General features: G+C 41.3%; 1 protein-coding gene across 2 annotated transcripts; it reads right to left on the bottom strand.

The window, feature by feature from the left end:
• Positions 1 to 271: 271 nt before the first annotated feature.
• Positions 272 to 12,049, bottom strand: bcl2l12 (BCL2 like 12). Of its 2 annotated transcripts, none has more exons than XM_034113553.1 (8): positions 11,945 to 12,049; positions 5,946 to 6,126; positions 5,322 to 5,514; positions 4,108 to 4,462; positions 3,164 to 3,268; positions 1,968 to 2,044; positions 1,554 to 1,817; positions 272 to 1,091 (listed from the first exon to the last, which is right to left on the bottom strand). In XM_034113553.1, the coding sequence occupies exons 2-8, from the start codon at positions 6,122 to 6,124 to the stop codon at positions 1,050 to 1,052; spliced, it is 1,215 nt and encodes a 404-aa protein (XP_033969444.1). In that variant the 5' UTR covers positions 6,125 to 6,126; positions 11,945 to 12,049; the 3' UTR covers positions 272 to 1,049. The 2 variants fall into 2 exon arrangements, with proteins under 2 accessions (XP_033969444.1, XP_033969445.1); XM_034113554.1 differs by having other exon boundaries at positions 1,968 to 2,041.
• Between the last annotated feature and the right edge of the window lie 268 nt (positions 12,050 to 12,317).

Raw genomic sequence — 12,317 nt, 5'->3', positions numbered from 1 at the left:
GATATAATCAACCAAACACACATTTCCTTACTTTTTGTGTTAAGTTTATAGAGAAAAGAGAGGCCATGCAATTTAGTCCGGCTGTTGACATCAACTAAAACTGTTTTAATAAAATCACAGATCATAAAGAAACAAAGACATGATTATAAATATATGTGAATTTATAATTCACATATATTTATGTGAATTACTGCGCTGTCATTTTCTGCTCCTCACATCTGCTTCCCCCCCAGTCCCATTTATTCTTAAAGATCAATAAATGGATGCTGCATTGATGAGTCAATTTGTTTTATTTAACAGATGTCAAACTAAAACTGTAAGTAAAAATACTTAAATAGCCAAGGAAGCATTTTCAATCCCCGACATGGGGGGGTGCCATGCAGGGAGTTTGGGTTGAGGGTTAGGGTTAGAAAAAGGGTCCACATGCCCATTAAAGATCCCCCCATTCTGACTGTATCTGAATAACATCATTGTGAAAAGTCCTCATCTATAAATATATATCAAAAACATTACATTGCATAAACGTACAATCAGTACTTTTTCACATTTCATTAACTTTAATCATGATTGCTGTAAACAGCAGACAAAAACGATTCAGTTTGTGTTTTCAACACCTGTGTATGAATTATATAATAAAAAATGTTAAAATAGCACCTTTAACAAACAACAACAGTTTAAAAAGTGGTGAATAAAAAAAGGTAAAAATACTCCTACTAATTGATCCGGGGCCTGGAGGCATTCTGTCCCCGTGGGTCGGGGGGGGGGTGGGGGGGGGCGTAATCATGATGCAACTGTAAACTGCTTATCAAAGTCACAGTGATCAAAGAATCTCCACAGCAGCTTCCTGCTGACCATGTACTCGTCAAAGTACTTCCTGATGTCCAGGCTCCAGAGGAACATGTATCACAGAGGCTTCTGGAATCTTTTCACAGGTGAGAGTCCGTGTAGAGCAGCAGAGTGAGGCCCTCTCTGCCTCTGATGTCCTCCTCCAGAGCTCAGTGCTGATCTGGGGTCAGCAGAACTAAAATTGTCCCGAGAGCTCGGAACACTCAGTCATACTCCGCAGGCTCTTCCAAATATACCACGTTCTCCTGAAGACAAAGAAAAAGGGTGGTTGATGAGTAACAAAGGAGGAAAATAGCTCAAAATGAATTTACAACATCAAGAGTCTACATTTCACATATGCCGTCTGTGAGGCCCCGACCCAGCAGGCTGTGCAGAAAGCTTTGAGCGTGTTTAGTCCAAATGTACGTTGTATGTTCTCTAACCCCGATTAAAACCAGGCATCTAAAAGGGTCTGATTCTAATGTGACTAATTTACCGACCAACACAAGCGGATGGTGTATTTTATCATTAATGAAGATTGTTAAGACTAACGGCCAACCTATAAATAACCAACATTTTTTTTTACCCCCTTGTATATGTATCGGCCAAAACTATCCAATAATTGTCTTCTCTAGTAAATGCAATGCATTATATACATGAATGGATCAATTCCATACCACAGATGTAATTCATTTCTATCGAGAAGTTGAATATGTTAAATCACTCACCCATCCTCCGTGGCTCTTCACCCAGGGGGCGAAGGTCTCCATGTAGCTCTCAGCGTAGCCTTGCATGCGCTGGGTTCCTGTGGCTGTCACTATCCTGCGTGACACCTCCATGGTGACGGCCATGCGTCTGAGCGTGGGACTGGCTGCTGGCTGAAGGGCGGGGGGGTCCGACACCTCACTGCCACTGAACGTGTCGAGAAGCTTGGCAAAGGAAGCGTAGGAGAGACGAGCCAAGCTGGAGCGCAGGAAGGGGTCCGTCTGGATCTAGAGGAAGATATGTGTAGGGCCAGTTTACGGTTTAGGTTAACTATAGCAGCTGATGGTTCTATTCTAGTCTACTTTCAACACAAAATATGCCAGTATTTGACAGATGGATAATAACCTTTACACACCTTATGATGAAACACAGCCTACCTTATTGTTGATCGAATCTCCCTCTAAAGATAGAACCTGAGCCAGCTGCTGCACCACGACATCTTTGTCCCACACTGCTGAACGAACAGAAGAAAATCAAGTTTCCATCAAAGTGTTCTGAGGCTTGTTTGGGTCTTTACTTCAGCTGGATTCAGACAGGAACATACACTTATCGGTCTTAGCAACAGGTACCAGAGAGAAGATGAAATAGAAAGCAGGTAGTCCAGTTTGGGTAGTAGATGCATGAGTTCATCGTGTTCCTAAAGTAGTCATTTAGTAAATTAAAGGTCTCCTATTATACTATTTTTAGGCATATATTATAGGTCTCAGATATATATAAAACATGTCTCTGAAGTGTTTTGCTCGAAATACCAAACAGATCACCCATTGTAGCATGCCTCATATCCCTCTATTTCAGCCCTATTACTAAAGTGCTGATTCTGGGTCTGGCCCTTTAAATGTAACCGAGCTGCTGCTGGCCACGCCTCTTCTTTGGAGCTGCTGCTGGTCACGCCCCTTTGGTGCTGCTGCTGGCCACTCCCCTTTGGAGCGTCCGTCCGCATGCAAGCAGTGAGCTCTGTGAAGAGAAGGCTGTCTACCAGCAGAAACTGAGCTAAACACTGCCGTGATTAAACGCCATATTATGTTCCAAACCACATCAAGCATTATTTCTGAAACAGTATGGAGCTCAAACGCTTTCTCTCTCGCGGGTTTACTACAAGGTGAGTACCTTTTTGCTTCTTTACACATACTCTCTCCAGTACAGCGTTAGCTCTGAGTGTTAGCGATGCTTGCTTATGTAAACACAGACCATATTACTTCCAAAACACGTCGCGCATTGTTTCTGATACAGCAACGTTTCTGATAGGGGGTTGGAACGTGGACAAGAGTTCAACATAAAGTCAAACATTTTAGTAATGTCGTCATGACCGCAGCAAATCTGGATCAGCTCCGTTGTACCCCCGTTTTTAGAGATGTGGGTAAGGAGGATTTTATTTTCTGACACTTTGTGAGTCTCCTTACACACCGGGGACACATATTTATGTATAAAAGACATCAAAAGGTGACCTTTAATGCTTAATAGCTTGGTGGTAGGGGGCTTTCGTCTAAATACTATTGTGTGTGTGTGTGTGTGTGTGCGTGCGTGCGTGCGTGCGTGCGTGCGTGTGTGTGTGTGTGTGTGTGTGTGTGTTTACCTGTTGGGGGCGGGACTGTGGGACTCACAGTCTTTTTACAGGTGCTCCTCCGGGCAATCTTCTCCAGCTTCTCTGCTACTTCATCATAGAACTCAGGAGGGTGGTCTGCAGTGACATACACCACAACTCCATCAAACATTAAATCAATTGTCACCACTCTACTTCTGTCACTTCATAAACATAATGTGTGCATGTTCACACAACAACACAGGTTACAACCCGGTGCAATCAGACACAATTTAGTTTTGAATGGAGTAAAACCAGGAAATTAGTCAGTATTTTCCACTTCCTGTTCCCTTGTCTTGAAGTGGACGTTTTGAATGTGTTTTTGGTTCAACAAAGTGGTTGCTGACAAGTGACTAAAGGAGACTACTAAACGCCTTCCCGCTGACATTGGCCTCCTTTACATTACATCACATGACATGTTACTTGTTAGATGCTTTTATCCAAAGCGACTTACATACTCAATACTGTGGGCAATCCCCACAGGAGCAATTTGGGGTGAAGTGTCTCAGGGACACAACGACATGCTGACTGCAGTGGGGTTTGAACCTGTGCTCCCCTGTTCCCAACACCAACGCACTAACCCACTACGCCACACGCCTCCCCCTTTAGCTTAGCAGAGGTGACGTGCAGCCATGTGACCGCGGTAGATTCTTATTTTCTGCAATAATCCAGAATCCAATGGGAGGAGCCCTGGTGATGCTAACCTTTGGGTCTGCCCTATAAATACAACACCAATGCACCGCTCAATAGAGTTCGGTCAACCACATCAAACACCCTACAATAACAGCAGGGTGGTGTGGAGAAAACTGTTGTAAAGGGCCCATTCTAAGCGATGAAATTGAAAATGAAAGATGTCGACATATACATTTAAACTGTAGGCTTTGCAGCAAATCAATAATCTGGTTTGAGTCGTTTTATTGTGTAATGGAGGATCTTACTGGGAGAGATGAGGGCCAGGGAGGGTTCAAGCTGTTTGTCGATTGGCAGCGTTGAAGGTCTCAGAGGACGAGCTCCATCTCTGTCCCTCTCTTTGTTCTTCTCTTTGTCCCTCTCTCTGTCCTTCTCTTTGTTCCTCTCTCTGTCCTTCTCTTTGTCCCTCTCTCTGTCCTTCTCTTTGTCCCTCTCTCTGTCCTTCTCTTTGTCCCTCTCTCTGTCCTTCTCTTTTTCTTTTTCTATCCTTTTCTTGAAGAAACTGGAGATCTTTCTTTTAATCTTCTTCTGGTTCAACTTCTTCGGCTGTCTCTTCTCGCCGTCATCTTCTTCTGATGTAGAGGAGGGGGATATGACATCATCCTGTGGGAACAGGTTTTTCTGCTCAACATTAAAAATGTGATGGTTTTGATGTTAGTATATAATAATGTAATATTCTTTACAATTTAGTGGTATATTCGTATTCAATTTATAAAGTCATTTATAGGTAGCATGTTTAATACTTCTTATGTAATTCATCCTATGTCCATTATGCACTTTTTATAAACCGCTTTTTTCCAAATACCAGAGGTAGTCACAAATGTATCCCTCCGTTAACATTTCAAACTCCCTGTCATCTCTATCCGGACAGTGTGTTTACCCTCTCCCTGTTACTACTGCATTAGTACATTACATTTAGCAAATGGTTAAAATAATCTCTCCACATTTATCTGGACAGACAGTCTCTTTACTATCATATTTATATCGCTCGAGAAATATAAACTCAAGTATGTATTTGATAGACTAATTTAGACATTTAAGACAGAAAAGAGAATGAGGCATAAAAACAATACTTTGAAAGAAATGTGAGTTGCTATGTGAACCCTTTTAAACATAGGTTACACTGAATGTGAAGGCACCATCTACACTCTCTGACTCACAACACACAACACCAGTTTGCTTTGGCTCACCAGTTCCATTTCATGGTTTGTATTTTTTTATTCTCACATACATGTAAGGTCTATGTTATATCTAATAATCTTGATGAGGAGGTCAGGCAGCGACTGGCTCAGAAGGCAACTAATCAGAATCCTTATATGAGTTTTCCTCCAGCAACACCAACTGCAAACATCATCCATCTGTCTGAAGACCGAGGGATCTCTCTCTCAGATTGAAATCAACAGTCAGATGTGACTTGTGTGTATATGCGGTGTAGTGTGAAGTAAAAATAACTCCTGCTCACGTCTGTCAGGTCTCTGACGGCCTTGGACCTGCTGTCCCGGTCCAGGGAGCCTTTAGGTTCTTTGGCGGGCCGGCGTATGGTGTTATTTAGAGGCAGCTGCTTTATGAAGTCCTTGAATCCAGTCTTCTTCTCATCTGCTGAAGTGACATCTTGATAATCTCCCCCATCCTTTACTTTTTGTAGTGGTTTGGAGCTAGTATGAAAAGCATCTGTATGGTTAACAACAGGAGGGATATCTCATCACTTAACACCATTTGAAATAAAGGAAATACAACAGTATCCTTAAAATAGTAAATCATGATAACTTAATAATGACTTCTAAATATATGTTCACATAAGTGGAATACATTCCTAGCTCAACTGGAATGACATTGTATTATCACCACGCCTGTGGTTAGGGCTTTTTACGTTCACAGCCTATAAACTTAAAGTCAGTACTTCAACTTTTACCAGAGTACTTTTCAACACGAGTATCTCTACTTCTCATTGAGTGAACCATCTCTGTTAATAAAACAACATGTTTCTGAGAGCCGAGCATTATTGACATCAGTATCCTGTCTGAGGCTGTCCTGAACAGTGACACACAGAAACAGATCCAGCAAAGCCTGCAGAGAGGTTTGTCACCTGTACTTGCTGTGGTCTCTGTAGAGCCCTCCTACTGTGCCAGGCCTCTCCTTCAGGGGCATGGAGAGGGTCCGATGGAGAAAAGCCTGCAGGACCAGATGAGTCTCCGCCTTAATCTCCACCAGAGAGATGGAAGAGATGGAGGAGACAGAGGAGTTGCGGCCTGCAGACTCTGACATCTCTAACAAAAGGAGAAACAGCATTTCACTTGTTATTAAAGTGAGAACCTTTGTCAGAACATAAATAGTTAGGTGGTCTGTTGTATTATTATTGGTTTTGCAGGCATTGTAGAGATCAAGAACACAGCAAGTCATGTTATGAGTCCATACTGACATTACAGTCAGGGTTGTGTACCAAATAGGTTTTAGAACACTTGAATTAATTAAACTTAGTTGTACAGTGTGTTTTGGCAAGTATTCTTATCAGGAAAAAACTAAGATAATTTGGATCTAGCCCCACCAGGAGGTTCACATAAGGCACTTTCACACCGGAGTACTTTTCCCAGGACTGGTTCCGATAGTTCCTGGGATTTTGCGTTCACAGCAAAAAGATCTGGAACTATAACTTTTTTTCGGGAACCTTTTCACCCCTTTTCAGTCCCTGCTAGAGAGGTGGGACTTTCCTGGGGAGAAAAAGGTTCTCATTTCTGATTGGCTGGGCGAATTGCAAACCACGCCCCGTAAAACTCTGAAAAGTTTTGTGAAGCCGCCATTCTATTTGCTGGCATTAGCATTATTAGCATTAGCATTAGCCCCGCGCACCAACGGAGAGAGACTAACTTATGGCATCACAACAAAAAACATGGGAGCGGTGGAGTGATGAGGAGGTGTCGGTATTCTGGCGCTCGGAGGCAAGCCAGTCCCCAACTCCGGGGACTTCCGGCCGGGGACTTCCGGGCTGTATCTCATTTTGAGATAAATATAATTCAATGACCTGGAACGAAAACAGCCGGAACTGTTGGGGCTTTGTAGTTAATTAATTAACAACAGATAATCATAAATTATGTTTTTTTGCAGAAATGTGTCAAATAATAAACCATTACAGGAAATAACCCAGTTGAAGAAATCATTGATCTTCATCAACTACCCGCCTAGACTAAGTGAAAGCAAAACAAAGGAGCAGACCGCACCATCCAGTCAGTCCACATTCCCTGTCGCTGTGTCAGTGAAACGATCACCATGTAATACATTCATGGTTTATTTGAAATGTTGATGTGTCTCTACACACATGTAAAGAGACACAAATCTGATTGCAGTTGCTATTTTAATGTTTAATTAAAGATAAGTTCATATTGAAGAGGCTGAATAGTTGTAGCCTTGAACTGTAGCAGCATGGATCAATAGAGATCTTACTAACAGAAACTTTAGTATATCAATTATCGTTATTTTTATTTAAGAGCAGAGCCATTAGCTTCGTTTTTTACTTGTTCTTATTATTTGCCATCCATTTTGAATCATGCCAGCTATGCAATGCACAAAGATGAGTGCCAAACACCTGGAGAACTACAAGGCAAGGCAAGGCAAGTTTATTTATATAGCACCTTTCAACTCAAGGCAATTCAAAGTGCTTTACAAAAATGAAAGACATTAAGAGCATTAAGAAATAGTGCAACGCATCATATTATAAAATGGCATTTAAAAACAGTAATTCAAAAGCAAAGATAACAAAATAAACATAAAACATAAATAACACAAGTATAAAATACATGAATAAAACGTACAGTGCAGTGCAGTCCTGCACGGGTCTGATTTTCAAGACCCGCTCCCGCCCCGCGACGTGCAATACCGAACCCGCCCCCCGCACATATTGATAATTAGTTCCGCAAACCGACCCGACCCGTTGGCACAAGATCCGCAAACCGACCCGAACCCGCATATCCTATGAGCAGTGAAAACATGCAATTATTAACACACGCAGTTGTGTATTTGGCTCAAAAAGCGTGGGATGTTAGTTATTTTCTCCATCTAGGATGTCACCAATAGCCTCCCAGACATTGGATTTCGCTCTTGAGGAAGAGTTATTGACAATGCTGTATCCTCCACTAGAGAGCTTCACCTCAGCCATTTCGAATGTGGCGCGCTCAGCAGCAGTTTGCAGAGGTTAGGATTATGCGCGGTCCTGCGGGGGAGAGGTTTGAGGATTTAAACATTAAATTAAATTATTATTATTTTAATATATTTATTATGCAACAACCGCGACCCGACCCGCATCTTCTTTTGGTTTACCCAGAACCGAACCCAATTTTTATTTTATTTTTTAAATACCACCCGCGAATCACTTTTTTTGCGTGTCACCCGTCGGGTACCCGACCCGATGCAGGACTCTGGTGCAGTGTGAGACATGAATAGTTCAATTAAAAGCAGCGGCAAAAATAAATGTCTTCAGCCTGGATTTAAAAGTATTAAGAGTCACAGCGGACCTGCAGGTTTCTGGTAGTTTGTTCCAGATATTTGGAGCATAATAACTGTCTGAACTTCTCCATGTTTAGCTCAGCGCTGACTTTTATTTGTTAGTCCTTGGCTCCAAAAAACAATTACCTCAGTTTTATATTTGTTAAATTGAAGAAAGTTCTGACGTATCCAGTCATTGATTTGTTCAATGCACTTACTCAGTGTTTGAGTTAGAGCATAGTCTGCTGGTGAAATGGTTATGTAAATGTGTGTGTCATCTGCATAGCTATGATAACTTATTTAGTTGTTTTTCATTATCTGAGCCAGGGGTAGCATGTAGATGTTAAAGAGAAGAGGCCCCAAGATGGAGCCTTGAGGAACCCCACATGTCATATTTGTAAACTCAGATGTGTAGTGACCTATAGAAACAAAGTTTATCCTGTCCTTCAAGCAGGATTCAAACCAATTTAGAACTGTTGCCGAAAGTCCCACCCAGTTTTCCAGTCGGTCTAGTAATATGTTGTGGTCAACAGTGTCAAATGCAGCACTAAGATCTAATAATACTAACCCTGAGATTCTGCCACTGTCTGTGTTTAAGTGGATGTCATTGAAGACCTTAACAAGAGCAGTCTCAGTGCTGTGGTTTGGTCGAAAGCCAGACTGGAACACATCAAAACAGTTATTTAAATGCTTAAATGATTTTACCTAGAAATGGGAGGTTTGATATGGGCCTGTAATTGTTCATTACTAGATTATTATTTTTTAAGAGCGGTTTAATGACTGCAGTTTTCAGGGCCTGGGGGAAAAACACCTGAGTGAAGAGACTTGTTTACTATGTGAAGTAGATCTGAGGTCATGCAATGAACAATATTTTTGAAAAAGCCTGTTGGAATAATATCAAGGCAGCAGGAGGAGGATTTCAGATGTTGTATAATGTCCTCCAGGTTTTTATCATTAATTAAATGGAATTGTGTCATGGTGTTTGAATCGATCTTATAGGTCGCCTATCATGCTATTTTTAGGCAATAGCATAGGTCTCAGATATATAACAAATCACCCATTCTAGTCATGCCTCATACCCCTCCGTTTCAGCCCTGTTACTAAAGTGCTGATTCGGGGTATAAAGCTTTAAAAAATAATTGAAAAAGAAAAGAAAAAGAGGGGGCGGAGCTTATGCCTGCTCATGCAGGACCCGGAAGATACTGTCTAAATGCGTTGATGAAACGCCATATCATGTTCAAAACCACATCAAGCATTATTTCTGAAACAGTATGGAGCTCAAATGCTTTTTCTCTTGCGGGTTTACCACAAAGTGAGTACCTTTTTATATCCTGCTTCTTACATATTTTCTTCTATATGTTAGCGATACTTGCTAATGTAAACAAAGACCATATTACGTCCAAAACACGTCGGGAATTGTTTCTGATAGCGACGTTTCTGATAGGGCCGTGGGTCCACCATCCGATATGATGTAATTTACATCATATCGGATGGCAAATCTGGATCAGCTCCGTTTTACCCCCTTTTTAGAGATTTGCGCACAGAGGAAAAGAGAGAGGGTTTTATTTTCTGACACTTTGTGAGTTCCCTGACACACCGGGGACACATATTTATGTATAAAAGACATTAAAAAGTGCATTTTGCACCCTTTAAGGGTACAAAAGGTGTTGAATAGGGAAATGAACTTCCTAAAAGAATTAGTAACTGTGAACAAATAAATTCTTAGTGGGTAAAAAAGGGTACTGTTATTAGCACAATGACATGGAACAGGCCAGCTTATCTGGTTGTGACAAAAATGGACAGAAGCATGGCGAGTGGCCATCAGCCGCCATAAGACACCGTAGGAAATGTAACAACACATTCACACAATAGAAATGACTGTTCACTATAATATGGTCCAAAACACCAGGAAGTAGAGTAAGCTCTGACTTTAATTTAAACTAAATATCATCAGAACACACACCTAATAGAAACCTGAACTTCTTCTCAGACATTATTGTTCAGAAGAAGCTGTGGCTCAGGCGGAGGAGCAAAATGTCCACTCATCTGAAGATCGGTAGTTTGATCCCTGTCTCCTACAGACTGCATTTCAAAGAGACTAAAGTACTGAAACTCAAATTACTACGCAGTAGTAGCAACCTGTCACCCTGTATGGCAGCCTGTGGCATCCGTGTATGACTGTGTGTGTGTCAATGGGTAAGTGTTGCTGGACCAAGGATACAGAGAAGAGTTGATTATTGAGATGGGTGGTAACCAAATATGGTAATAGCCTGTTCTACTCCTGAAGAGTATTATTAAAACTTAATAATCCTGCTGTTTTTAGGGAGGTGGGCTGATATAATATCAGGCATGTGTTGTAAGTGGTATCACTAAGTCTTACGCTGTATATTGAGGTGTGATATTACATGTTTATGTTTTTGACGGGCTGTCAGGGGAGGGAGAGAGGGAGAGAGGGAGAGAGGAAAAGAGAGCGCTTCCGCTCATTTCTCCCGTGTTCTTGAATAATGTACTTCATTTGAATGTAATAATTATGTTGGTTGTTGTTTGTGGAAGCGCATCATGTATTGAAAAATGAATCTGAACTTTTTGATCCGTTACGATTATAAACTGAAGCAATATAAAAATGAGCCCCATTAACTGAGTTTTAATGGAAGAGATTGTGGGAGATAAGGTGAAAGGTTAGAATACTGATGAGCTGTTCCGTGGTGTAAAGTTACTAAGTACATTTACCCAAGTACTGTTCTTAAGTACAATGTTGAGGTAGGCCTACTAGAACTTTACTTGAGTATTTACATGTTTTGCTACTTTGTACCTCTACTCCACTACAATTCAGAGGTAAATTGTGTACTTTTACTCCTCTACATGTATTGAATACCTTTAGTTACTTTACAGATCTGGATTAATTATGTGAAATATAATCAAGTGTCAAATCAGACTTTAGTTCCACCTGGAGTAAATTCACAAGCTACCCTGCAGTATACAAAGTCATTCAAACTAGCTGCACCTTTACCAGCTTTGATAACACTTTAATGAACAATCATTATAAAACATATCATATATATTATTCTGAAATGGAACAATCTGCACAATGACTACTTTTACTTCTGGTACTTTAACTATAGCCTATGATGTCGATGCTAACACTGTTGTACTTGAGTAACATTTTGAATGTAGGACTTTTACTTGAAACAGAGTATTCCTACACTCTGGTACTTCTACTTTTACTTAGGTAGAAGATCTGAGTACTGTTCCCACCTCTAAGAACTGTAGGAGTACAAGTAGTTACTTCACACCACTGTAGGAAGTTCGGGAGCGGGACGCCGGCCGGGACAGCAGCGAGGACACTACAGGAAATACTTCATGTTAAAAGTTAAAGCCCGGCAGACCTGTACAAGTACACAGCTTTACCACAGAACTCTTACACTGATATCACTGAGAGGCTCAGTGCGCTCACAGTACTGAACTTCGAGCTAACGAAGCTACAAGGACTGTCCGGAGTCTCTGGAGGACAAAGTGTCTCTCGGAGTGAGTGACCCGCTCACAGGAACAACTGTAACCTGTCGATGTGACAGGGACAGCAGATACATTAACATTAACGTGTGTTCGTACCTCTGTTTCAGTGTTTCGGCGAGTTTCGGTTAAATGTATGCTGTCCTCTCTCCTGTGTTTGTGTGTGTGTGCGTTTGTGTGTGTGTGTGTGTGTGTGTGTTTGTGTCGTCAGGGGGAGGAGCCTAGAAAGGGCGGAGCTATGGTTGGAATTTCAGTCTGAAGTTTGTCATGCATCGTAGAAACGGATTTCCCCCCTGATATACACACACATATTATGTGTGGTGTTACTGTCTCCAGAATAAATACATTTCAGCAGGAATATTAAGAGGACAGAGTACCACATGAGAAAAAAAATGTTGGGATGTGACAAAAACAATCTTACATCTCACTCATTCTGATTTTTATCTCGGAATTCTGAGATTAAAGACAGATT

The sequence above is a fragment of the Trematomus bernacchii genome, unplaced genomic scaffold, assembly GCF_902827165.1.
Source record: "Trematomus bernacchii unplaced genomic scaffold, fTreBer1.1, whole genome shotgun sequence".
Taxonomy (NCBI): Eukaryota; Metazoa; Chordata; class Actinopteri; order Perciformes; family Nototheniidae; genus Trematomus; species Trematomus bernacchii.
This window is presented reverse-complemented; position numbering and strand designations above follow the sequence as displayed.

Coding starts and splice junctions, on each gene's coding strand:
- bcl2l12 (XM_034113553.1), bottom strand. CDS start 6,124: ATGTCAGAGTCTGCAGGCCGCAACTCCTCTGTCTCCTCCATCTCTTCC. Junction 4,463..5,321: donor CCGTCAGAGACCTGACAGAC/GTGAGCAGGAGT, acceptor CTGTTCCCACAG/GATGATGTCATATCCCCCTC. Junction 2,045..3,163: donor CACAGTCCCGCCCCCAACAG/GTAAACACACAC, acceptor CTGTTCGTTCAG/CAGTGTGGGACAAAGATGTC.